The sequence below is a fragment of the Arachis hypogaea genome, chromosome 19 (genome assembly GCF_003086295.3).
Source record: "Arachis hypogaea cultivar Tifrunner chromosome 19, arahy.Tifrunner.gnm2.J5K5, whole genome shotgun sequence".
In the NCBI taxonomy this organism is placed as follows: Eukaryota; Viridiplantae; Streptophyta; class Magnoliopsida; order Fabales; family Fabaceae; genus Arachis; species Arachis hypogaea.
In genome coordinates, this window is record NC_092054.1 from 156541747 (window position 1) to 156569589 (window position 27843).

The 27843-nt window shown below is 28.9% G+C and overlaps 3 protein-coding genes across 4 annotated transcripts; 2 read left to right on the top strand and 1 right to left on the bottom strand.

The window, feature by feature from the left end:
- Positions 1 to 2620: 2620 nt before the first annotated feature.
- Positions 2621 to 3317, top strand: LOC112779747 (heavy metal-associated isoprenylated plant protein 20). Its single transcript, XM_025824085.2, has one exon. The coding sequence runs from the start codon at positions 2687 to 2689 to the stop codon at positions 3128 to 3130; it is 444 nt and encodes a 147-aa protein (XP_025679870.1). The 5' UTR covers positions 2621 to 2686; the 3' UTR covers positions 3131 to 3317.
- Positions 3318 to 18126: 14809 nt separating this feature from the next.
- LOC112776711 (heavy metal-associated isoprenylated plant protein 37) lies at positions 18127 to 21232 on the top strand. Its single transcript, XM_025820943.3, has 3 exons — positions 18127 to 18947; positions 19158 to 19233; positions 19747 to 21232. The coding sequence occupies exons 1-3, from the start codon at positions 18909 to 18911 to the stop codon at positions 20886 to 20888; spliced, it is 1257 nt and encodes a 418-aa protein (XP_025676728.1). The 5' UTR covers positions 18127 to 18908; the 3' UTR covers positions 20889 to 21232.
- Positions 21233 to 22915: 1683 nt separating this feature from the next.
- LOC112775430 (actin-interacting protein 1-2) lies at positions 22916 to 27825 on the bottom strand. 2 transcript variants are annotated; one of them, XM_025819035.3, is made up of 7 exons: positions 27196 to 27825; positions 26446 to 26607; positions 26010 to 26196; positions 25309 to 25731; positions 24124 to 24531; positions 23752 to 24049; positions 22916 to 23225 (listed from the first exon to the last, which is right to left on the bottom strand). In XM_025819035.3, the coding sequence occupies exons 1-6, from the start codon at positions 27585 to 27587 to the stop codon at positions 23792 to 23794; spliced, it is 1830 nt and encodes a 609-aa protein (XP_025674820.1). In that variant the 5' UTR covers positions 27588 to 27825; the 3' UTR covers positions 22916 to 23225; positions 23752 to 23791. The 2 variants fall into 2 exon arrangements, with proteins under 2 accessions (XP_025674820.1, XP_025674819.1); XM_025819034.3 differs by having other exon boundaries at positions 22916 to 23249.
- Between the last annotated feature and the right edge of the window lie 18 nt (positions 27826 to 27843).

Genomic DNA, 27843 nt, shown 5'->3' on the forward strand with positions numbered 1-27843 from the left:
GGGTCGGGTCATAAGAAATATCGGCTAAAAATGTTACTTTTTTTTGAAAAAATGTAAAAAAAAATAAACGGACCACCTGTTTAACCCACAGGCTAGCCCGTTTAACCCGTCATTTTTCAGCCCGTTTAGCCCATAATTTAAACATGCTTAATTTTAAAGACAAAGTTCGCCCATTTAGATGAATAAATAAGTTAGCCTGATGGGTTTAGCCCATTTTGACGGTCCTAATTTTCTATAGTTTCTCACCGTAGATGATGAAAATAATTATTGAGGGTTCTTTTGCTCTTAACTACTCTTGTTACAATTTCTACTCTTTTAAAAATAAAATCTGTAAAATAATTTATAAATATAAACTATTTTTTAATTAGATCTAAGTTGAATTAGATTTATTTAATCTCAATTCAATTATAACGTAGAATATATATTAAAATATGTAAATAAATACTGATTTTTAATGTGTATATTATTATTATTGAACGATGATTTCTCTTGTTTTAGTCATAGTTTTTCTCTTAAAACAATATTAACTCCGTTTCTTCACACGTTTAGCATGAAGACCTTGAATTGGCGGCCACTTCAAAATATTAGTTTACGTGGGATTTACTGATTAGAAACATTATTCATCGTTTTCGTCCCCTTGCCGTGATTAGGTAAAGATAATACCACTCGATAATGATTGATTAATGCTAGTAATTTATTTTTCCTTTTCCAACTTTTTTTTTTTTTTGTATGCATGCGTGTTTGCAGGGGGTATTTACAGCTGGTGTATGTGGTTAATTAAACTGTGGAGATTCAAGTAAAGATGTTTAAAATAGAAGAGTTTAGTAAATTTTATAATTTATAGTTATCAATTAGTTATTATTATTGTTTTTAATAGTATGAAATTACTTATTTTTTTTTTATTGGTTGAGTGCTAACTCTCTAGATTTTTTTTTAAAATATTTTTAAATAAAAATATTTAATCTCGCCTATTAAATAAATTATCATGTATTAAACTTTTGATATGTGGCATAATTAAAAGTGTTATTCTTATTATAAAGTGTTGTTGTATCCTTGAAATCATTACCTTAACTCCGATACCAATTTTAAAATTTGTTAAAAAAATTAATAGAGTATTGTTTTATTTTTTATCATTTTTTATAAATTTTATAAAATTATTTTTTTACTTTTGTTTTATTTTTATTTTGTGAATTTAATAATTTTTTATGAGTTAAATTTTTATTTATAATTTTATAATTTTTTTAATAATTTTTTTCTTCTAAATTTTGAAGATTTGTATTTTAATTTATTAATTTTTATTACTAATTGTTCTATTTTTAGTTTAATAATTCTTATTTTATTTTTGAATTTTTTAAATTAAATTTATAAAAAAATATATTTTCTATTAGTTTAAGAAATTCAGTATCATTTTAATTAATAATAATTAGAATCATTAATTTTTTATCTATTAGTTTAAAAAATTTTAATTATATTTTCTCTTAAATTTTTTAATTTACTTGTTGATTCAATCTTATACTTTTAATATTAACTTAAGCTTTTTAGAACACGTTATTTAAATAATTGTTAATCACTACCAAGAGAAAAATCAACTTAGAGAAAAAAAAAAATATTTTTTTCAAAACCAACTCTATTAACAACTGTATGTTATTGCCACGTTACTTTGAGCAAAAGAAAACAGCTAAGCTATATACGACATGAGAATATATCACACGAATTAATTAATTAACGTGTTGAATTCAATCATTTTTGTTTATTGTTGTCAAATATATAAAAAAATACAAAAATATTATTCGTATACTAAAATTAGTCACTAAATATATTTGTATATTAATATATGTAGTTTAATTTATTTTTAATATATATTTATATTTTAAATATATTTTATACTAACATAGCATAGTTGAAAATAATAATATAAGATAGCTAGCTTGGAGGTGAATAATACCAAGTTGTCCTTTATGATTGATATATACTCTTGCTTAGGAGAGGGACATGATTAGCGACATAAATAATGTGAATATCTAAGCCACTATATTTTATAACAAAATTATTATCAACAATGGAACCAAGACGGTATCAGTAAAAAAATCAGTCAAATATTTTTTGATGAATCTAAAATTTTTACGTAGATGATGTTTATATTAGATATTAAGATATTTCTTCTACTAAATATCAGAATATTTCTTTTTTATATTAAATGGATATTTTTTTATATATTTTATAAATTCTTTTATATACTAAGAATCGGGATTGTTGGAAGTTTCGTGATCTCCACCCCTATTTTTTCAATGTATCATTCAGAATTTTAATTTGGGGTAAGAAACAATTAATATCAAATATTATAAATTAAAAACAAATAAAATTAATTAAATATAATTATAAATTAGTTAAATTGTTTACTTTTTAGCTGATCACCTCTTGGTTCTATATATTTTTTTAATTATTATTTGTACGTTTAATTTATTTTAATTTGTATTTATATTTTAACATGTATTTTACAATAATAACTAATTTTGGTAACTAATTTTAATGTACACGTAGTATAGTCGATTTTATAATATTATTAACCTAAAATTGAGCAGAATTTGCGCACACAACTTTGCGCTATATATATAAAGGAATAAGAGCATTTCCCATAGCTTGTGGAAAACAATAACTCAAGTCTTGTGTTGTTGAAGAAATAAAAATGGGTGCTCTTGATTTCCTTTCAGATTACTTCTCAGTGACGAGGACCCCAAGAAAGAAACGGAAGCCAATGCAGACGGTGGAAATAAAGGTGAAGATGGACTGTGATGGGTGTGAGAGGAGAGTAAGAAACTCAGTTGCAAACATGAAAGGAGTGAAACAAGTGGAGGTGAATAGGAAACAGAGCAAGGTAACAGTGACAGGGTATGTGGATAGAAACAGGGTTCTGAAGAAAGTGCAGAGCACAGGGAAGAGAGCAGAGTTCTGGCCATACATTCAATATAACTTGGTTGCATACCCTTTTATTTCTCAAGCTTATGACAAGAAGGCTCCTTCTGGTTATGTCAAGAACACTGATCTCGCCCTCCCTAACCCCAATGCTCCCCATGAGAAGCTTGCTACTCTCTTCAGTGATGATAATCCTAATTCCTGTTCCATCATGTAATCTCTTCTTAATTATCCATCCTTCCTTATTATTACTAGTAACCACTCTAATATTATTGCTCATCATTTTCTTAGTTATTACTACGCTTAGGCCATTGGCTCCTTAGCAGTATTCTTATTATAATATCCATCTTTATATATATGTATTAATATCTTTGAGAATATATATTATTAAGTTAATTGAGAAAGTTATGAATACTATTCTGTAACTAAATTATTTTTTAAAAAAATTTAAGCTGATTAAAGAAGGTATATAAATAATTATATTTTTTATGCGTCTATTTATATTTTTTTTTTGTGTTTACATAAAATTTATATCCACTTTCTTTTCTTTTTCATTTATCTTGTACTAAAAATTTCTTTTAGAATTTAATAAAAATTAAACTATAATTTTTTTATTATAAAAATTATTATAATATATCGTAAATTCATTTCTTCTAAATATTTAAATTGATAAAAAAAGATAAATAACTAATTATATATATTTAACAACAACATACAAAATCTACAAAGCAATAATTAAAGTCACAACTGATGAATGAAAAGCAGAAGAGAGAAAATGTCTAAGTCTTTTATAAGTGACAGTATTTACTATTTAGTTAGTAATGATTCAAACAAACTATATATATGATTGTTACTGTATCTGCCAAATAGAATATAGAAGCTAGATAGGGCCATGCAGCAACAAGCACTTAATTGCAAGAGCAAAAGCACTTTAACCAATAAACGATTCTTAAAATAGACATCCAATACCCAAAAGGATATATTTTGATTCCACCATAAAGCAAGTAACCATGATTGATGGCAGAGGATCAAATTAATCATTAAACATATACACTGATTTATTAATAGCGTGCATGTAGCTAGGTGTAAAATAATTAGACTTTTTACCCTCATCGATTATTATGCATAAAAATAATTTAATTATGATCATACCATCATGTTACAATAGGTTTCCTTTCATCAAATAAAATAAAATAACAATTTGTTGTCATGTTTGTCAAACAGTGAACATCATCATATCTTTCATTTCCTTTAATCTTAAGATTCTACAACAAAAGGGACAATGAGGGTTAGGCAATAAGATGGAATTTTAATGCACTGGTGATGGTTGATTCTGTAAAATCTCATCACAGCAATTAACATACGACCACATCAATCAAGAATTACTAAATTATTACATACATTACTAAAGTAGGATTCTCTTAGATAATATTAGGAAGGAAAAAAAAAAGTCACAATTTATTTTATTTAATATTTATTAATTATTATAACAATTAATAAATATTAAATAAGATAAATTATGGTTATTTTTAATTAATTTTTTAAATTATCAAATATTTTCAAATATTAGTCACCTTTTTATTTGAATTTAGAGGTTGTGACAAAAATATTTCATTCTTTTCAAAGTCCAAAGATATCTTTTAATATTATATTTTCCTAGATAACACAAAACTGCATACCCAATCTCTTACAGAATATAAATTAAGGAAACGTTGTAAGAGATATTATGATTGAAAAAGGGTATTGTATTGTTAGAGATATAATTATTTATTTAATTTTTTATTAATTTTATTTAAAAAAATTTATAATATAATATTAAAGTTTTTGTAATTAAAAGATTTAAAATTCGATTTTGTTTAATTCTAAAAAAAAAAATAAACAGTATAAAAAAAAGAAAGAAAAACACCTATACAAAATTTAGACAAATTCAAAAAAAAAATTATATAAAAAAATATATTAAAAATATAATTATTCATATCTATTTTTTATTAATTAAAATTTTTAGAATAAGCAATTTTATCACATATATTAGACTTTGCTCGATTTATGGTCTATTTTATCGATTTGCATAGCACTCATATTATTATTATTCCTAGACACAAGCTTATCTTAAAAATTGGCAATGAGTGTTAATAATAACAAAAGAAAATAAACACACATATTGACAATGATAGATGAGTGAGCTAACTTATGGATGTGGTTATAATTTACCTAGCTAGCTTGTGTCTCTAAAATAGGTTTCTGCATGTCAATATATTACACGTGTAGACTCTATTATCATACAAAACGAATTTGGTTTTTCCTTGTTCAACAAGAACTAATTAACATGCATGGGTATTAATTTGTTAGTAATAGTGTTTAATTTGTTAAGTTAATAAGGTTACTTATTACTAATAATATAAATGTTTTTTACTATTAAACTAAAAGTTTTATTATTTAAATACAAATAATTTTAAAATTCTCCTATATACCTTAACAAGTTTTTCTTAGTAAAACCTTACTATAATTACATGTTAGGATAGATAATAAGTGATGTGAAAATAGAAGTATTGGGACTTCCACTTGGCATGAAATTATTAGTTAATATTTTTTTTTTAATGAAAGTAGCTTTTAGAGATTCAAATGAAACTTATCTTTTTGCACTTACTTACCGCAGGCTGTTTATCTTTTTGTCAATGTCATATTCACTATAATTATAAGATGCATATTGTTGATCAGCCTTAATAAATTAAAAGGTGAAGGCAAAAAGAATTTGATGATAAGCATCAAGTAATATGATGAGGTTGGTATTCAAAGTGCCATGCATAGTATCTGATTTTTTTTATAATATTTTTTAAATTCGACAGGTGAACCATTAATCCATTATTCATATAAATTTTATTTAAAAATTTATCTACACAAAATATAATTTAATATTCAATATTTATTTAAACAGATGAATATACTCAACCAAGTGGATTATATTATAGTTTCTTGCTATTAATTTTTTATGGTAATAAATTAAGAGAATCACTTACATAAAGATGTTAAAAATATTTTTTTTAAAAGATATTTTTTAAAAATTAAAATTTAACATATATAATCAATTAAATTGTATTATTTTTATTAAAAATTAGACTGGACAAATCAATTTAGCAAAAAAAAATTAATAAATTAAATTTTGAACCGGTATAAATTAATATTTTTTATAAAAAATTATTACAATATCCCTATTATAAAATACAGCTAAAATATCCCTATTATATATATATATATATATATATATATATATATATATATATATAATGAGTATTTTAGTCATTTTATATAATAACGGTATTGTAATCACTTTTTATAAAAAAATATTAATTTAGACCGATTCAAAATTTAATTTACTATTTTTTGATCAAATTAATTTATCTGACATAATTTTAACAAAAATAACACAATTTATTAAGTAATTATATGTGTTAAATTTTAATTATTAAAAAATATATTAAAAAAAAGATATTTTATACATCTTTATGGAGCATCCCGTAAATTAAAGGGTTATTATTACTATTACATTACAACATTATAACATTGCTTCAATCCATCTTTATTAAGTTAAGCTTTGATTTTTATATGATTTTCTTTTGGGTATGGAGTGAAAAGGAGAGTAGGGGTCCAATTTAGCTACTCTTCAAAAAAAAAAAAAAAAGTAGCTAGTTATGATTTTTAGCACAGGATATATACCCCCACTAAGGAACATGAACCGCAACTAAGAGTTATTGTGACTTCTTTGGCCAATGCATGAATGAACTTTGTCTTAGCAAGGAAGAAAAAAATATATAGAGATATATAACTTTGATTTGGACTTCAATTTTGTGACCACGCTTATATATATATACTTTTTTGGGAAAAAATTCATACCAATCAACAAAGATTAACATATATGTTAATCTGCAAGAAATATATAAATAAAGAAGATCAAGTCATATACAAACATATATAGATGTTGAATATATAAATAAATAAATAAATCGCACGTAATCACAAGTATATAGTACTTTATTAAGATTGTTGTTCAATAACACTCATATATAATAATTTCTTAATTCATAGAATGCCAACGGTATATCAATTATTTTCATTTTGCAATTATAATATGAATTCGTTCCTTTTTTTTAGCCACAATATTTCAGAACCTTCATATTCTTTCCTTTCTTCCAAAAAGAAACAGCATTGGGATAAAGAAAACAGAAGCAAGCAATCCAAATAAAATAAATCAGAATAGTAGAGAGAGAGAGAGAATTTATTGGCATAGGCATTGATAATTTTCAACTTTAGATATTCAAAAAGAAACAGCAGAAAGTGGTTTTTTTAAATGCTTTGATTCCAATTGTTAAAGAGTTTTGTGGGTGTGGGTAGGAGGTAGAATAACAAAGTAGCCCCACTCTTTCATAAAGGAATTGCCTTTTGTAGATTCTCATATTAATATAAAATAAATAAATAGAAGATAGCATTTGTTTTTGGTCTGAGTACATTCAAAATTGCTCTTGGATGAAATTTTGGAAAATAGCATAGTCTCTAATCTCTAGACACAAGAGCCCAAGCCCACTGGTTAGCCCAGTCCAATCACTTCTAATCAAGTAGTTTTTGGTGGGCTCTTAGGCCTAAAAAATAAAAAAAACCAACATTTCATATCAAACTATTATGAAGGTAAATGAAAGATACCGTAGACAAAAAAAAGTTAACTTCATAATCATTAATCAGTGAAATCACTACTCACTTATGTTGTATCAATTTAACTACGTTTCTTTTAAAAGTTGTACAATATTCAGCTTTTTATTATAATAATTTAAAAAAAATAAAACAAACACATCTAAAAATTATAAATAGATTTAGTATCTTTTTAAAATTAAATACACATTCAAAATACAAACTAAATAAAACTTAAATTTAAAATTTTAATTTCAATTTTAAATTTTTGTTTCAGATTTAATATATTTAATTATTAATATATTACAATTTAAATACACATCCAAAAATCAAATTAGTTAGAATTTAAAATTTCGAATTTAAAATTCTAAAATAAATCTTAAATCATCTTAAATCTTCGCTCCGTAAAATCCAGACCTGCAGCGCCTCCCTCTCCTCATTTATGGCCGCTTTCGTCTTCTCCCGCGTTGCGCACTCCTCTGTGACGGTCTCCTCCTTCGACGACGTGCTTCTCCCCACGACGCGCACTTCCCCTGCGCACACCTCCGCGCCTCCTCCATCGATGGGCTCCTCCCCATCCCTGGTCTCCTCTCTCGCGCCACGCACAACAGCCCCCTTCTCCCGCGCCTCCCCCTGTCTCCTCCCCACGTCGCACTCCCTCTGTCTCTGGTAGTTCTGCTTGCAAAATTCTAAAAAAAATTGGTTGAGTTAATTCATGAAGATATGTTATCCCTTTTTTTTCGCTTAATAAAAAGTTCTATTTTTTTAAATTTATGTATAATATTGGAAGTGTCTGTGTTTTTTTTTCTTTTTTTTTTAATGTATTGTGATTATAATTTTGTTTGCACTCATATATTTGATTTGGAAGTTGTAATGTTAACCTAATTTGGATGTGTCAATACTTAATTTTGGATGTGTTTATGTTGTTCATTATGTTCTTATGTACATATATAAGTTTTTTTTACATAAGTTTTGGATGTGCTGATAAAATATTTAGAGTGCATTCTTATAATTTTATATGTGTATTTGAGTTTTATTTTTTCTATGTTCAATTTGTAATTTAGAACTACAATGACAATAATTTAAATGTGTTAATACATAATTTTGAATGTTTATGTTTATTTAATTTTAGATGTGTTTTTGACATGAATTTTGAATGTTTTGAATAAAAAAAATTTGAAGTGAGTTTAATTGATTTTGAAAACTTCACTAATTTTTTAAAAATTAGTACACGAAAAGTTGTTACGAGTTTTATGGTTTGGTTTGCAAAAAATTAATGTATTGCAAGTGGTTACAAATTTTACGGTGATAAGTATTTAAAATAAAAGTAGTTCCTTAAAAATAGAAAATATGATTAATTAAAAAATTAAAATAATAAAATATTAGATTTAAAGACTAAATAAAGGTTGAATTTTGTTATACAAGTAGATTTTTCATTTTGTATGTATTGTAGTTTAAGCAACATTCAATAATTAAGGTAGTGTTTGTTTTGAGATATTGGGATGGAGACTAAAATACCGAAATTCAGTATCATGTTTGTTGGCTCAGAGATTGATATTAAAATTTTAGTTTTTGTCTATAAAATTTGAGTATTTCAATACCTCTAAAAAGTGAGAACATAGGAGACTAAAATTTTTAGAGATAAATATTGAAACTTTAATAATATTTTATACCTAAAATATCACCGTTTTAATTAATTAATTTTAATTTTATCCTTTGTGCAAATTAAATTAGAATTTCATTCTTATTTCGATATCTGTCTTCTACTTTATACCAAATATAATACTAAAATTTATTTCAATCTCAATCTTTATTTCTTAATCTCCGTCTCTCTTCCAAACTTTACCTATATAATTTGCCAATTGAAAATCACGACCTTTAAATTGCAATCGCTCAAAAAATCCATGTTATCATTTTTCATTGGTCACATTACATATGTTAGTACTTAGTAGCGCATAATAATGTAGTAGTCCGATGTAAAATTTGAAAATATGAATGGATAGATTGATTATTAAAAAGGGCATGAGTTGAAATAAGTGAGATCCGTTATTGGATTAACTTTCCTAGAATAAGTTAAAGCAAGTATCTATAATCTAATTGTAAAGGTTAATCTAAACACAAAGTGAATATCAAAGGTGATTAAAATCGTGTGATGAGAGGCAGGTAGGTGGGATTTAGGAAGAGTGAAAATAAGGAAAATGTGGTGTCCAGAAATGCACCTCTCTTTCCCCATAAAAAGATGCTAAAAGAAAACAAATGGACACATCACATTCAAACCTGGCATTACTGGGGACAAGGGACAGGGGACCCCTCCATCTCTTCTCATTTATCACTTTTTCATATAACAATCCTCCCTTCCAAGGCCACCCAAAATCCCTCCCCTATTTTATTACTAAGAATGGCAATATTATCTGAATTTGCAGATACTTATTTTATTTTTATTTACATTGGGTTAGATTTTTAGTGGAATGAAATTAAATTTAAGTATATTCGTTTTACTTGTTTTGATATATATAATATATATAAAATAATTAATAATATTATATTTAAATTTTTATTTTTATTTATGTTATATATATAAAATAATAATTATAGAAAAAAGACGAATGTTTACAAAAATGGGTTAGGGTCAATTTTATACTACTTACAAATAGAAATGAAACAAATTTTAGGTAGATTATTATAAGAGAAGATGGATTAAAGACTATTTATTTTTAGACACAAAATATTGAAACAGAGACATAAAACTATAAAATTATGTTTGGTATATGAGATATGAATAGAAATATTATGTCTAAAGATACTATTAGTATATTTTGTATTTATTCTAATAAAAAAATACAGAAACACTGATAGAAAATATAATTTATTTTTTATTTTCTATTATTATTTTTATTATTTTTTAATAATTATATATTTTATTATTATATATTTTTTAAATTTTTTAAATAAAAATAAATTAAAATTTTATAATTTATTTTAATTTATTACTAAATAAATTTATTTTTTATATTTTATTTTTTATATTTTATTTTATTTTATTTTTAAAATCAAGTGTAGCCTTTATTAAAAAAAACTCACCCCTACTCAACTTAGTGCCACCCCACCCTATTACTACCACCCTTCCCACATGCTGACCTAAGACACTTTTTTATCTTTTATTATTAAACAAGACAAGAGGTTATATTACTTATCCTTATATAAAAATGCTAGTAAAGAATCTTTAGAATGTAATTTGATTAAATATATTAAATTATTTAATTACCATATTTATATATATAGATAGAGATAATTTTATATAAGTAGTTATCACACACATGGGAAGAATAAAAATCCGATGCTAGTAAAGTATTTTAAACGTAAATATAGTGCTTAATTGTAAAAGTCTCACTTTCTAAACCGTTGAACAAATTATTTTAATAATTAAATTTAATTAAATTGATCTAATAATTTATTAATATAATAAAAATTTAATTAAAAATAAGAAAGAGATAAATAAAAAAAATATAATTAAATTTACTTACCAAAATTATTTGTTCATCTACTATTTTTTCAATAACAAATTAGTATCTTAATTAATCACAACATATTAACATTTATATTTTCATCACAACTTTATTCTATAAACAGGTACATGCAATGTAGCATAGCATTGGCCATTAGCCTTCTTAACAGAGCAGACCAGAAGACACGAGGTAGTGCCCTATGCAGCTATTCCGCTCCACTGCAACAATTGCATTTATTTATCTACTAATAAATATGTGTAATGCTATTTTAAATATGAATTTAATTTTGATCCAGATAATTTTATATGTAAATTTAATTATATAATATTATATTAATAAAAATAATTATTTTTATATTATTTGTATAAATAATTATTTAAAAAAATAAAAATTTAGTTATTTTATATTTTAAAAATATATATTAAGATTATAAATTAAAATTTTTTTATTATAAATTAAATTTTTTATTAAAAATATATTTAAAATATTACACTAATAGTAATCTAATCTAAATTTAAATAATAAATACAATTAAATAATTGTATAAAATATTTATGAAAAGGGTGGTAGCATTTGAGTGGCAGTTAAAGTTAATTTGATATGGCAGAAGAAAAATGAGACTTGATGGAGAAGCAAAGACATAGTAGTGACTGGTTAGAAAAGAAGAGAAAAGAAAGTGCAACAGCATGCAGATGCAGATGCAGGTGGTTGGGACTAGCAAGTAATGATGACCTAACAAGCCCCTCGTATTGGTGACTCAAACCCCACCCTACACTTTGTGTGATTGCGTGCATCACCCTATAACACACTATCTATCAAACTATCAAACAAAATTGGCCCTTGTGACTTGTGTCACATACAGGCCCAACACCATTACTCATTTCCTATGCATATCCCTACCATAATTGGCTTTATAACCAGGAAGTATGTTTTGAAACTAGGGCCTTATAAGGTTAAAATTTCAATTTTATTCTTTGTATTTTAACCTCTTCTCTTTTCCCACTATATTCTTAGTCTCTGCCTCTTTTCAAGTAGTTCAGTTTCCAATTTTACAACCCAACAAGGCAACAACATTCTTCTCTTGTGTATTTTGTAGGTGAGTTCTGGTGCAGTTTTTTCGTGTGAAGCTAATAGTTTAGAGTTATTAAATGATAATTTAGTCAAACTTGTTAAATTATTTAATGATTCTCAATTATCAGTTTCATATGAAGTTAACTGCATTTGATTTTTCATTTATTTTGTATCATGAAATTACACAAAGTGATGCTACATCTTTTTAACTACTTAAAATAGAAACAATATTTTGGAATAGGTATTGAAAATATGTAAGGAAAGCAAGAATATGAAAGGCATAATAAAGGCCTGTTTGAAAAGTTTTAAAAATAATTTTTTGAGTTTTTTGACTTATGAAAATTAGTAGTATTAATGTCTGGTACAATTTTTAAAATTAAATTGTAACTTTCTAAGAAGCTATTTATGAGTTTATAGAGAAGTTAAAAAAATGACTTGGTCTCATAATATTACTATTTTTTATCACATTTCTATAAAATAAGCATTTTTAGAACTAAAAATTCAAATATAAAATAACTTATTTATAAACTATTTTTAATATAGCAATTTATTATTTAAGCTAATTTTTTTAAAAAGAATTTAATTAACCTGTTTATCCAAACTGGATCTAAGTGTAAAATTAAAATAAAATAATGAAAAAATAGAGATTTTAATACAATTTAGGAGATTAACAAGTGTCCTAAAATATATTTTTTAATTAAATATAAAAGGTAAGGATCCTTCTGATATCATAATATCATATCGTGGGCCAAGTGGTCTACCTTGGAATACAAGAAAACTGAAAGTGTGAAAGAACATTAACAAAATGGTGCAGAGTTCTAATATGGTGAATTATTGCTCTTATGTTTAGTTACGTTGATGCCTTGATGGGCTCCTGTGGTTGACACTGGCTGATTTTGCATGCGGGGATGATCAGTGGTCTTGGTCACCCATAAACGAGAAATTATAATAATTCATATATTTTACATGCACCTGATTTTTATCAAAATGTTTAGTTGATTCAGTAATTTCAGTTGCATAGCTTTGATATTATTGGTTTGAACTTTGAGTGTCATGTTATTCATTCAGTAATATTTTTTTAGTTCAGAAACGTAATCCTGTCACTTTTTAATTTAGGTATGGAACGAGGAATGATGTAGGACATAGTTATGGAGTGTATGAGTGTTTTATATAATTGTAGTGTCAAGAGCAAATTGGAATCTCTAATTTGTGTTTAAAAAATTAAAAAAAATTGCATTACACAAATCGGACCGTCCGATTTTAATTTTAAACAATTTAAAAAAATTTAATAATGAAATCGGACTATCCGATTTTTGTTTTCAAAACAAAAAAAATTGGACAGTCCAATTTCTTTACTTTATGGTTTAGAAAACAATTATTCCACATTCATGTCTAGCACCATCTACCTCCATATCTATGCACAACACACACAGAATCTGCATATCCAAAAGTGAGCCTAAACCTGTTTGGATGTAAAAAAGAAAATGAAAAAAAAATAAGAAAAAAATAATTATTTATATGTTATTTGGATAAATAAAAAATAGTATAAAATTATATCAATACTTTTGATAAAGTATAAATATTTTTATTTATTTATATTTTGTTACATTTTATAAATATTATAATTTTATATATTTGATTTAAATTATTTATTTAATACATATAATATTTAAATATAAATCTCTATTATAATAATATATTAAAACTAAATTTATATTAATAATTGTTAATAATAATATAACTAAGGATAGTATTAGAAATACAAAAATATAGCATTTTCTTTCTTATTTTCTTACTTGTGATCAAAAGAAAATTTGATTAGTAGGATACACAAATTTTTTTTACTTCCTATTTTCTTTGATAATCAAACAAAAAAATATTATTTTTCATTCAATTTTTTTTATTCATTTTCTCTGCAACCAAACATAATATAATAATTTTTAAACTAAGTTGAATCAAATTACACTTGCATACACGTATTTTTTTTCTTGTATACAATCTTAATCTGCATAGCCTTTTCTTTCTTTGTTTGCGTCTTCTTTGTCTCCCTTTTTCTTCTTTTCTTTCACCTTTGTCTTTTTTTACATTATTATCCTGCATTTTTTTTATTTTGTTTTTTCTCTTTCACTAAAAAAATAATAACAAAAAAAAATAAAACTCATGATACATTTTTATGATGAACAAATTATTTATCATCAATTCAAAAATTTAAAGGAATAAAAAATAGATATATAAATTAAGAGAAAACAACATATATATTTATTTGTCATAGAATGTTATATATTTTGTCATAGATATTGTGTCATAAAAATTTTTTTTCTGTTATTTATATATTTTGACCACTAGAGATTTATTTTTTATATTTTGTTCATCCTATTGAGATTTCTGTATTACTTTTACGAAATTTATGTGTTGTTTTGTTTTATTAAAATTTATTTTTTGTATTTTCTGTTGTAATTAAAAAATTTTTTACGCTATGATTAAAAAATTTTGATGTTATTTTATTTTTGATAATTTTTAATTGGTTAAATTTTTTTATGTTATAGTTAAAATTTTTTTGTGTTATTTTCAAAGAATTTTGATATTTTTTTTGTTTTTGATAACTTTTAATTGATTAAAAAATTTCATGTGTAATGATTAAAAAATTTTTTATATCACAATTAAAAAATTTTATTATTTTTATTTCTGATAATTACTAACGTGCGTTTTGTAACTCAAACATTAAACTAAATATACCCTTTGACTTATTAACATTATTATTCATCTACTTTAGCGTCCATGATTCTCAAACTATGAATTGAAAATAAAACATACACACAATAAAAAGGTGCATAAAAATTCAAGTACGTGAATATAAAGTTATGTTTGTTTTGTGTTTATTTTGAAACATAAACATAGAGATATAGACACAAACACAAATTTTTTTAACTTGTTTAGTATTTAAGTACAAGACAGGCTAATTTTTTTAAAATTAAAAAAATGATGTATAATTCAGTATCATAGTTAATTGGTGTATTTTTTTTTATATAAATTTAAAATTTTTTATTTTAGTTTAAATAACAAATTAGACCCTCAAATTTGATAAATCGTAAGGTCAGATTTTCATAGTGCACAAATTAAAATTGTGGTGAGATAAATTTTTTTCGCTTTCAAACAAATTGAAGAGTCCGATTTGTAGGTTTAAAATATTTTTTAACACTAACATGCAAATTTAACCCTCAAATTTGCATTTAAAAAAAATTAAAAACCACAAATCTAACCCCCTCAAATTTGTGGCATAAAAAAATTTTAAAATCCACATTTATGATAATCTACACACAAAAAACACACCAACTCTTCACATTATTTAAAGAGTAAAGTATCGTTTTTGTCTCCAACGTTTGGGATAAATCTTATTTGTGTCTCTAACATTTAAATCGTCATATTTGTATCCCTAACGTTTGTAAAAGTGATTCAATATTATTCTGCCGTCAATTACACATCATATGCGCTTTAGTTTGAATTTTAAAAATCTCTTCTTGAAGTTAGAATACAAATGTCTGAGATAGAATCGACGATCCACTCCGAAATATAACTCATCAAAGTTGAAACTAATTCCTACAACATTTATATAATTCACTCTTTTAGGGACATAATTGAATCTATACACAAATAGTGGGTATAATATTAAAATCGAACACATCCAAGTGAGACCTAATTGAGAATGAATATATCTAAGTGAGAATAATTGAAAAATATAATCTGATTTGTTAGTATAATTAATAGTAGGATAACATTGAATCATTTTTATAAATGTTAGGGATACAAATAGGAGGATTTAAACGTTAAGGACATAAATATGACTTACCCCAAACGTTAAGAACAAAACAATACTTTACTCTTATTTAAAAATACCACCAAAATCTCAAAAATAAAAATAAAAAATGGACAAAACACACAAATCTCAATCTTATTAAAATTTTAATATTATCCTTATTGCAAACTATTATAAGTGTCACCACTACACAGTTACTATATTAACCAAACCACCACCATCAACAATTCAAGCACCGTCTCAACCAAATAATTATAATTAAAAATCTAAAACTAAATAACAAATTTAATATAACAAATATTATTAAAAAAAATAATCTAACAAAATTAATACAAAATTATTTTAATAAAATTTAACCAAAATATAAACAAATAAAAAATTAAATTATACAAAAAAAAAAAAGCAGAACAAGACCATATTCACTTGAGTGAAAAAGTTGTTAACATAACATGCTCATTTGAAACACTATCATTTGCTAGTTCCAGCATGGTTGATCCATCTAAATACTATGATTATGTCACATATTTGTTCTAAGTTGGAAAGATTATATATATTATGGTGACGCATATAATCAAAGTAAGGGTAACAGTCTCAAAGTTGGTCACATATATATGTGTCATCAAAGTCCAGCGTAGGAAAACGATGGATTGATTTGGTAGAGAATGATTAGCAAAGTAAGTCCCAATTCCGAAAGACAAACGAGTCGTGACAATGGCGAATAACTTGTCTCAGACACAGATCGCAAAGTAAGGATTGACTACTGCTTCCAATGTACGGTGATGCTCCTTCACTCTTCACCATCCTTATATAACTAGTGAAGTCATCATCACCACCTAAGTATACCTTATTATTTAATTTAACAAAACTTTATTTGTGTGTTTACAAATCATTACTCTAACACTAAAAAGATTGATATATATCATACGAAAGTTCTAAGAAAACTAATAATAACATATTAAGCACTGACATTTTATAGTGAGTTATTGTATTTGTGTGTCGGATACATTTTGAATATTATATTCATTAAGAGGAAGTATAGGGAGTTAATAGAATAGTTGTACAATGTATATAATAGAGGTTTAGGGTAACATTAGAGATATAACCATTAGTGTTACATTTTTTCATCGGTTTAAGTTTTTGGGATGAGTAATTTCATAATATGATATCAGAACTTTTTCGAATACGTTTGGACCATCACATGTTAACATGTTTAAGTCAAGCCTTATTCTTAGTATTGTTGAAATGATTTTAAAAATAATATATAATATTATATATTAAAATAATTTAAAAATTATTTTATATTTTAATATCAACAAAATATTAAAATATCATTATGATTTATTTAAAAAAATATTTTATATTATATATATATATGAACCTATAATTGTAAAATTTTAAAATTGTGTGTTGACGTGTCTAATATTCGTACATCATAATAACAGTTCTAAGATTCATTCCAAGGCAAAATTAATTAAAGAAAAAACATTATTTTTCTGAAGCTATAAAAATTTAATTAATTGAGATTCTTGCCCTGCATGATGACTATCATCATTGAACTGTTTCTGATCTATTGATGATGAGTGGCTGAGTGCATAGATTATTATTATTATTATTATTATTATTATTATTAGCACATCTTTATTTTTGAGCTTAAGCAATGAATATGAATAGAGAATAAACTTGGACTTAAAATCTTATCAGAAAGTGTAACATGATCATAGAGGAATGTAACCAGGGGCGAAGCTACTTACATAAAAAAGGATAATGACTCTCCTAATTTTAATTTTTTACATGTAAATTATATATAAATTTTAGTTTATCTTTTCTTAAAATTTTATTTTAATCTTATTTTATTGTGTAAATATTTTTGGCTCCTCTAATATTTCATCTAGCTCCGTTCCTGAATGTAACAACATCATTGATATTACATTATTTACCGTTCATAGATATATCATGTCACTCACCTTGCCCTGGTTATTTACTTATTTTTCATAAATGATTACAAACAGTAACAATTTGATTTTTCTTAGAAGTTAGAACATGTTAAGAAATTTCTGCATTCAATTGGAAGAAGAACAAGTTCTGTCGGTGGAGCATCATTCAAAACTAACTAATAAGCATGATATCAACCAAGTACCAACCATGCTTTAATTTGTACTTTTTTCAATTTAATAGAATTAGCAGAACATAGAGTTATTTGTATTGCTTTAATTAATGCTAAGCATAATTAAGTGAATGAAATATCATCACGAGAGTACGATTTAAGATGTGACAAAGGGTACAGAGTATGAAATAGGCATGTCAAGTCGCTGTTCTTCTTTTTATTGTCTCTCACTCAGTATTTAACGTTAAATCACATCCATTTCAGAAACTCAGAGCTATCCCGCAATTCTCTCTCTCTCCTACTATCTTTTTTCTTATTTTCTTTTTTTTTTTTACTATTTGAGTTCCAACTTTTCTTTTGTTCTTGACTTGACACCTTGACTTTTTTTTCTCTCTCAATTTTCTATTGGTGGTTTAACTGTTTTCCTTGGCGTTTGGCTCCAATTCTTTTTAGTTTTTTACTTCACTCATGTCTTTAGATTGCAACCTTTTTTGGTTATTATTTTAATAGATGGGAGAGAGTCCCAGGTCCCATGTGCCAATGTTTTTTGTTTGTTTGCTTTTGAGAGAGAAAACTGAAAAGAAGTGAACAAGAGTGGCTACTAGCTTTAAGCTTCTTAGCTACTTAACTTAGTAGAGAGAGAGAGAGAGAGAGAACATAGAATCTATAAGTTTGTAGAAACTCACATGCAACAACCCCTTTTGGTTTTGGAAATAGGCTCCTGCTGCTTAACCTTATTTTTTGGTTGCAAACAGAAGTAGTGGTGGGGGTTAGAGAGAGAAAAGAGGGAACTTGTTTCATTGCAAACAGCACTGAAGAAATGACTAAAGAAGAAGACTTTAAGCTCCTTAAAATCCAGGTCTTTCTCCATTCCATTCATTCACATGCTTTCTGTCTTTTGAGAGAACCTCTTTTCGTTCATTTTTATGCCCCCTTTCCTTTTTATTCTAGTTTTTAGTTTCCTATCAACACTGCAAAGTTTGGCATTGGTCTTTTCCTCAGGAATCTTTACTTATTTATTTATTTTCTTCTTTTGTTGCTTTTTATTTTTTATTTTTAACATCTACAGACTTGTGTTCTCAAAGTGAACATTCACTGTGATGGGTGTAAGCAGAAAGTGAAGAAACTCCTTCAGAGAATTGAAGGTCTCACACTCACTCACTTTCTTTTCATCTCTTTTAGTATTTCCCATATTCTGTCTTGTCCTTACTATTTACTCACATTGCTCTCACTATCCTCATTCTTGAGGATAAGATGTACGGTCCATAAAGCATTGGGTAAATATTTCTTATATAGCACATTTTATAGTTTATTAATCATAATCAAACTGAGTGTGGGAATATTATTTACTCACTTCCAAAGGCAACTCTATTGGGAGTTATGGAAATAATAGTAAAACTGAAAGCGAAAATTGTCTTTGCCTGTCTTAGTTTACCTTGGTGTATTAAATGTAGAGAGGTGTAAAGTTAAGCTATATAATAATCAATTTGAAGTGCTCTTACAAATGGTTAACAATTTAAGCTTTGTGTCACTTTGGAATGCTCTGAAAAGTGGAGTAACTTGCATCTTTATACACTTCCTACTAGGTGGACATAATATTTTGGAGTTGTTCTTTTGGTTAATATGAAATTTTGGAATAATAGTTTTGGTCTCTACAGGTGTCTACCAAGTTCAAATAGATGCAGATCAGCAGAAAGTAACAGTTTCAGGAAGTGTGGATGCTGCAACTTTGATTAAGAAACTGGTCAGAGCTGGCAAATATGCTGAGCCATGGTCTCAGCAGAAAACAAATCAGAATCCAAAGCAGAAGAACAACAACAATATTGTCAAAGATGACAAGAACAAAGGGGGGCAAAAGCAGCAAGGACTGGTGAAGGGTCTTGAGGCCTTCAAGAATCAGCAGCAGAAGTTCCCATCTGCCTTTAGTTCTGAAGAGGATGATGATTACTACGACTACGATGATGAGGACAAAGACGATGACGAAGAGATGCGATTCATTAGGGAAAAAGCCAACCAACTTCATTTGCTGAGGCAGCAGGCAGCAGCAGCAGCAGCAGCAGAAGCAAACAACTTGAAGAAAGGTGTTGGAGCAATTTCTGGTGGTTCCAACAATGTTAAAATGAACAACAATGCTGGCAATAACAACAATGTTGGTAAAAAGGGAGGACCTGGTAATAACATGGGACTTAAGGATGGTCATGGTGGTGTTCTTGATCAGAAAACCATGGCAGCACTGAAATTGAACAATGGCCACATGGGGGGTGGTGAAGGACTCAATCTTGGAGAAGCCAAAAGGGCTAGTGACATTGGTGCAATGATGAATCTAGCTGGTTTCAATGGGAATAATAACAACAATGTTGCTAATAATGTTGGCAATGCCACTGTTCTTGGGGCAAATTCCAATGGTTTGGGTGGATTTCCTGTTCTGTCTAACAACATGGCTCCAGGTTCTACAGCTGCTGTTCTCCCAAATGGTGCTTTTTCTACCGGCCAATACCCATCATCACTGCTAATGAACATGAATGGCTTCAATAACCACCCATCTCCATCCCCATTAATGATGAACATGAACATGCAGGCAAGACAAGCCATGCAGCAACAACCTCAGATGATGTATCACAGATCCCCGTTTGTTCCTCCCAACACTGGCTATTACTACAACCATAGTAATAACTACAGCCCTGCAAATTACTCTTATGCTTTGCCTAATTATTACCCACACCAGTGTCCAGCAACTGATGATAACTCTGCAGCACATATGTTCAGTGATGACAATACTAGTAGTTGTTCCATAATGTAATAGGATTGTGTAGAGCCAGAAAGGTTGAAAAAAGAAAAAGGAAAAAGAGGAACAAGGCATGTTATTTGACCTTTGTGTTCCAACTAGTATAGAGTTTGACCGTGTGTGATTTGGGTGTGGCAGATGTGTGTGTTTGGTGGTGGAGGATCATGGATGTGTGACTGAGTCATATCAGTGTCCTGTGTAGTAGTTGAGAAGATTATGTTTGCCTTTTTTATTTTTATTTTTTTAAGAAAAGACATACATGTCTTGTGGCTTGTTCTATCTCATGACTAACTTCATCATATCAATGTATTTAGTACTATTTGGAATTGATGAATGAATATCCTCTGAGTTTATCCTAATTCCCAACTTAGATGCTAAATATATAATTAATAAGCCTAACTTTGGGGTCTGGGATACATTAAGAAATGGGTCTAGTTTTATTATATTGGATTAGAACATTAATAGGGATATTCTCAAAATAGACAAAGGTGACATGAGTTACTTTTTTCCGTGCACAAAGAAGACATGATGACAGTGTGTGTAGGAACAGTTGGGTTGACAATGTTCATAGCTCTCTGAATTTTCAATATTGTATTGTGCAAACATAAGGTGGGTAAGCACGCGTATGTCACGTGTGTAATCTTGTAATGCTGTAACCGACAGGACCACATTGCAACTTGAAGCTTTGTGATATGATAATAGTAATACAATATAATATTTGTTAAGCTAGTTATGCTAATTATGCACACATGATGCTCATATGCACACCCAAACCACATGCACTATATTAGTTGAGCATACCCTTTTTTCTTTTTCTTTTTCTAATTAGGAAAAAAGGAGCTTGAAAGTTGAAACACAGCATTGGATTTTAGAACAGCTACTTTTGCCAATATATCTAGTACTCATCAAATTTGGGGGGTCAAGGGATAAAGCATGTTGTAAAGTAAATACTAAATAGCCACTTCAAATTTTCAAAATAAGAATTGTGTTTGTGTTAAGGACTTAAGGTCCGTTGAAGAATATATGTCTATAAAAAAGAGATTTCCCTTTACAATATCCGATAAAAGGGGCCCCTTTTGGAATATTGGTACGTGGAGCAACTGTGTATGGTATAATTCGTGGATGAAAAAGCTCAAGCTGTTTTGAGGTCAATGAAGGAAGGTGAACAAACATGTAAAAATAAAAAAAAAATACGAGCAGTTTGGTAGAAGGGTTGGTTTGGTATAAAAGATTGTAAGAAATACAGAACAGTACCCTCAAGACAAGGGGAATCCATGAAAAAGAGAAATAAATAATAATCATTCAGTGGAATGGGGTTGTCATACGCATAAACCATTGTCTTGTACTGTTCAATTTGTTTTGAGCTAGATTACTGTAAAATTTGAAAAGATGAATATTTATTTATTTTTGGGGCAACGCTAGGCTGAAATGCTGAATTATAACTTGATGGCTAGTGGTTACTCCATAAAGTTTGGGGGGCCAGGGAGGGGGACAACAATGACATGAGAAAAACACACTTTTTCACTCACTGGAACTGTTCTCAGAATGTACAAACATTTGAATGTTGTTTGATAAATATCTTCTTGCTAGTCCAAATCCTTATTCTTCTCAGCTCTCAATTAAGAACCTTGCCCCAATACCATACCAACCTTACTTTTCTAGAAATCAGCGCCAATTAAGAGTTCTCTCTCTCTCTCTCTCTCTCTCTATATGGCGACACAGGGAGGGATCACATTATAACTTTTCAAAAGAGAAAACAGAGTTTTCTTAGAACTTGTCCGAAAAGAGTAGATCTTTTTAAAAACACTCGACAAAATTAACTTTCAAGAGTTTTAGTATAATTTAGAACTTGTTTTATTGTGCCCAAGAAAAGAAAAAGTTTAACTGGATTTTAAGTGGTATGTTGACGAGTTTTGACTTTTGACCAGGGGTCATGTACCATTTCAACGCATCTTATTCTTACCGTTAGAGTTGTAGTATTATAGAACGTTGAAACAGAAGATCTTGCTGCGCCAACTAATCAGTAGTAAAGACTGCAAATAGATACAGAAAACAAAATCAAATTCAAATTCAAATTGAATTCACCTCTACACTTGCAGAACTGTCTAGTTTCATGGAATTAGGCCTCTCTGTCTAGTCTAGAAATGTGTGTAATGCGGACTTTTCTACGTAAATTACAAAACTGATGAGAATTTCTCAAGCCCATTCCATAGGCTTAAGAAGGAAACACAGTGAAGAAACAACAATGGTAATGCTACAGCATCTGCGACTCACTTCCATCTCCATGAGAATGACATTATCTTATGTCTTCATCTCCCTACTGTTCTCTCCAATATGGGGGCTCACCTTTATCTGCCACACAAGAAAGCCAATCTCCTGCACTCAGACCATAATTTTAATGATGACTTGCATACTATGTACTATGTAGCAAATAAATAAGATATAGACAAGGTTGATTAAAGTAAGTTAATATTGTGTCCCAAAAAATTAAAAAGTTAATATTCATTCCCATCCTCTCTCCTCGTGTTATATATATATATAGCTACTCAAACCATTAAGAGTTCCCTCCATTACTGAGGCCAGGAGTTCGATTGCTACTGTAATACCTACAGGGAATAAGATTGGTCTAAGCTAAATGAACGAACCAAAAGTGCTATTCATCAACTAATGATGGTATTTTGCTAAGAGTTAATTCTAATTTCTTAGGAGTTGCCTATGCAATCTGCATATATAAATCTAGCTTGGATAGACTCGACTTCTAGTCCTATTAGAAATCTAGGAGGGGATGATACACCCAGATTAAACTCTCCTTACCACTCCAAAATCATTGCAGAATACTGAATATGATCATAAGATAGCTGAACTGTGAATTTCTTACCGCAAACTGCATTAAGTATGGGAAGGTTCTGAAGCTAAGATTACTCGGAAGTTAAAGTCCACATACGAATACAACCGTCTTCGCCTGAACTGGCAACTCTGTCATTATCAACAAAAGTTAACCCATAAACTCCACCTAAATGAGCACCTTTTATGGTTCTGCGGCTTGCTGCTGGCTTTCCAATTTCATATATAATAACGCATGTATCAAGTGAACCGGTAGCTATCAGTCTGCTATCAGGTGACCAAGATAGGCAGTTAATACGTGCAGTGTGAAACAACATGTTATTAAGTTTCACCTGAAATAGAAATGTTTTGGTTATATTTATAAAGCCAGATTAAGGAAGCAGTAATCATGTTGGGCTCAAGTTACCTCTTTGGATTCATGATCCCACACAACAGCTTCACGATTCAAATCAGCAGATGCAAACATGGTAACATCTGGAGAATATCGGATTACACTGATGGCACCTCGGTGCTTCTCAAGGACACTTTTTTCTGTAAGTGTATCACCTGAGACAGAATAGATGTGCAACTTACCATCTTGGCCGCCTACAATTGCTTCACTACCATCAGGTGAAATTGCACAGGCAGTCACAACAAACCCCAGGTTTACAGTTGACAAAATTGTTGAATCTTTGAGTAAGACAACCCCAGATTCAATTGCAATGAGAGCAAGTTCAGGGATTTTAACTGCAAGACTCACATCCTTAGGCTGACTTCCAATATCAACTTGCTTAGCAGGACCAAAATCATCCCCGTGAAGAGGAACTCTGGATACCTTTAGTTAATACCATGGAATTTCATATCATATCAATTGAAGGCAATAACCATCGTGCTTTGGAACCAAAAGTAAGCTCAATAATAATAATAAATATACAAACAATTGGCTGGTGACAAGTCTGACCATCCAATGATGATCAGCTGCCTCAACAGATTAAATTATCAAAATCAAGATGTCAACAATTTTGCTTGTATTATTCTCGAGTAAAGATAAAAGAAATAAAATACAAAGTTAAATTTTACAACACTTAGGTAGCGTTTGGTAGAGAGACAGAGACGGAAAGATTGAGACTAAGAGACAGAGATTAAAATAAATTCCAGTATTTTGTTTGGTGCAAAATAGGAGACAGAAATTGAAACAAAAATGAAACTCTAATTTAATTTGTACAAAGGGTAAAATTGGAATTAACTAATTAAAATGATGATATTTTAGGTATAAAATGTTATTAAAGTTTCAGTTTCCATCTCTAAAAATTTTAGTCCCCTGTATCCCTACTTTTTGGAGGTACTGAAATACTGAAATACTGAAATTTTAGAGACAGAGACAGAAATTTTAGTACCAGTCTCTGAACCAACAAACATAATACTGAGTCTCAGTCTCTCGGTCTCTGTCTCAATACCTCAAAACAAACGCTACCTTAGATCATTAGCTGATAGCAGAACTGTTAATATTTACTTTTAGTTCTTGGTTTCATTGGTTATTAAGCTTATCACAGGTAAAATCTCAGTGTTTGAAGAAATATTGATGATATTTTTAATGGTGCAAAGCTGTTACCTTGTTGTCAAATCCAGCAGTAATAATTTCTTCTTCGCCAGCTGCTAACAATTTGATTAATCCAAATTGTTTACTCTCAAACTTACCACTATACCCAACGCCAGGAATCCATCTAATGATCACTCCATCGTAGCTGCTGGACAACAGCATCTTTTCACTTCTGTGAAGCAGATTCAAAACAGTAACATTCTTCATGTGGCCAGATAAGGATAAAGGGCTTTTATCTAGATCCTTAGCGTCATATAAGTTAATGGTGCCACCAAGAGAGACAGTAATCAGATGAGCATTCTGCCAAAGGCAACCAACAAGCATGTCTTCCACTCCACCAGTTTCCGTAAAAGACAGAGTCTTATTTAACTTTGCACTACCATCCTCAAGAATGTCCCATATTTTTGCAGTCTTATCAGCAGACACAGTTACTACCTGGTATTGATTGTAATGTAATGAAATTTAAAATATAATCAAATAGCATAATCATAACGTCAAAACACTCTATTGAGATGGGCAATTGCGCAGAAGTCATTAGAAAAATAAATAAATAAATAGCATTTGTGTCACCATTAAAATCTATTCAACATATAGTGATTAAGCTCTTAAGTCTTAACAATGCTTGACAAGTCGTAAGGAAACAACATTAACCATTAAAACCACAGTTCTGAGGGAAAAGGGAAAATAGAAAATGAGTAAACTTGAAAGCTGACCTGTTTGCTATCAGGACTCCAACTAGCAGCATATATGCTGCCCTTGTGACCATCCCCTGAAGGCAACTCTGCAAGTTTGGCCCCTGTCTTTCCTTCATATACAATTCCCTTCCTATCAGAGCTCACTGTAATAAACTTGCTCCCATCTGGCGAATATCTAACACAGTTGACAAAATTCGAATGGTCCCTGCAGATAAATACACAGTATCACTATGTTCTACTCAACTCAAAAAAAAAAAAAAAAGTAAAATATGGTTAAACTATGAACTATTTTCAAATCAAATGTAAATAACTAATAATGTGCATTATTTTTCGTGTGTGCTGCACCCAAGAGAAAATGATAAAGAAGGGAAAAGCTCATAGATAGCTTGTAGTATGTATCTATTGTTGAATAAGAAAGATAAATATGCAATGCCATATAGCAAATAATACTTACCTGATTGACATGTTGAACTTGAATGGTGGACCTTCATAAAAATTGGCTAAAAAGTCCTCTCCACAAGTGACAATGCGGAATGGCCTTGTTGGCTTAAATGCACAACTCAAAACCCGCCGGGAATGGCCATCAAAGTCACCAACAGTAGAACCCGAATCCCACCTTGAAATTACAAAACAAATGAAATTGAAAAATGGGGTAAGGTGGTGAAACGTTGGAAGCCCAGAAGATGCTAATTACTGTTAAATTACTGATAAATTTAAAATTATTCATGTGTCTCTACCAAAATTGTTTTAAATTTCAAAAGAAATAACTCAGATATAACATTTAGTCGTGAACATCTACCCTGACCCAAATTCCATGAGTGGAATATCTGATCTCGTGCACTACATCTTTCTTTTATTCATCTGAAAGCTCCAAAGCAAGTGTGAACTAATCAATTTATTCGAAGAGAATAAATTCCAAACCAAATGGCAATACAATCACCAAATACTATAATAAGCGCGCGTGCCCGCTGTGTGTATTGCTCACTCCACACACAAGTTTGTATGCAACTGGTGCGAGCTTACCACGATCGCATTACAATTTACAAGCATCATGTGCTTATGTCACCAAACATTTTATCTTTTTTAATTACATATAAAGGTTTGATTAATGGAACATAATTAGATACTAAGCAAATAGAAAAAAATAGATCGATAAAAATAAATTAGAATCAGATCGAGAATGATGAATGAGAGAGACACATACATGAAAGCGCGAACGAAGGACTTGCCCTTGCCATCACCACAGGCAACGATCCTCATGCCGTCGGCAGACCACTGGAGATCATCGATCCGACCCGATAGAACCCGAAACTCGTTCTTAAGAACGTAATCGTTGTGTGTTCCCCAGATTCGGATGGTGCCGGAGACGTCGGCGGAGGCGATCCATTCGCCGTTGGGAGAGTAGCGGGCGACGGTGACGGGATAGGCGTGCTCGCCATAGACGGAGACTTTGAGGGGGTTGTCGAGGTTGCGGATGACGACGGAGCGAGCGGTGCAGTAGAGGAAGTTGTTGGTTTTGGGGTCGCCGGAGATGAGGATGCCGCGGCCGCGCTCGGTGGTGGGGACGCAGGCATAGGTCTCCGAGAGAGTGGGCATTGTGTTGGGGTTGTGGTAGTGATGGATCGGATCTGTGGTGCGAGTGTTAGTGAAATATGTGTGAATCAAAGTGCGGAAATGGAGGAATGGATTTTGAACGAGTTGTATCACTTTTCTTCTTCTGCTCAAAACTCCATGGCATTTCAGATTTCCCCTTTTTTTACTTTTTTTTTTTTTTTAAATTTGGTTCCTGCAAACTTTGCAGGCTATTTTTAATTTAGTTATTAAAATTTTAATTGTCTCGGTTTAGTACTCA

Coding starts and splice junctions, on each gene's coding strand:
- LOC112779747 (XM_025824085.2), top strand. CDS start 2,687: ATGGGTGCTCTTGATTTCCTTTCAGATTACTTCTCAGTGACGAGGACC.
- LOC112775430 (XM_025819035.3), bottom strand. CDS start 27,587: ATGCCCACTCTCTCGGAGACCTATGCCTGCGTCCCCACCACCGAGCGC. Junction 24,532..25,308: donor CTGCTGGATTTGACAACAAG/GTAACAGCTTTG, acceptor TATTAACTAAAG/GTATCCAGAGTTCCTCTTCA. Junction 24,050..24,123: donor GGGATCATGAATCCAAAGAG/GTAACTTGAGCC, acceptor TTTCTATTTCAG/GTGAAACTTAATAACATGTT.
- LOC112776711 (XM_025820943.3), top strand. CDS start 18,909: ATGACTAAAGAAGAAGACTTTAAGCTCCTTAAAATCCAG. Junction 18,948..19,157: donor TTAAGCTCCTTAAAATCCAG/GTCTTTCTCCAT, acceptor TAACATCTACAG/ACTTGTGTTCTCAAAGTGAA. Junction 19,234..19,746: donor ACTCCTTCAGAGAATTGAAG/GTCTCACACTCA, acceptor TGGTCTCTACAG/GTGTCTACCAAGTTCAAATA.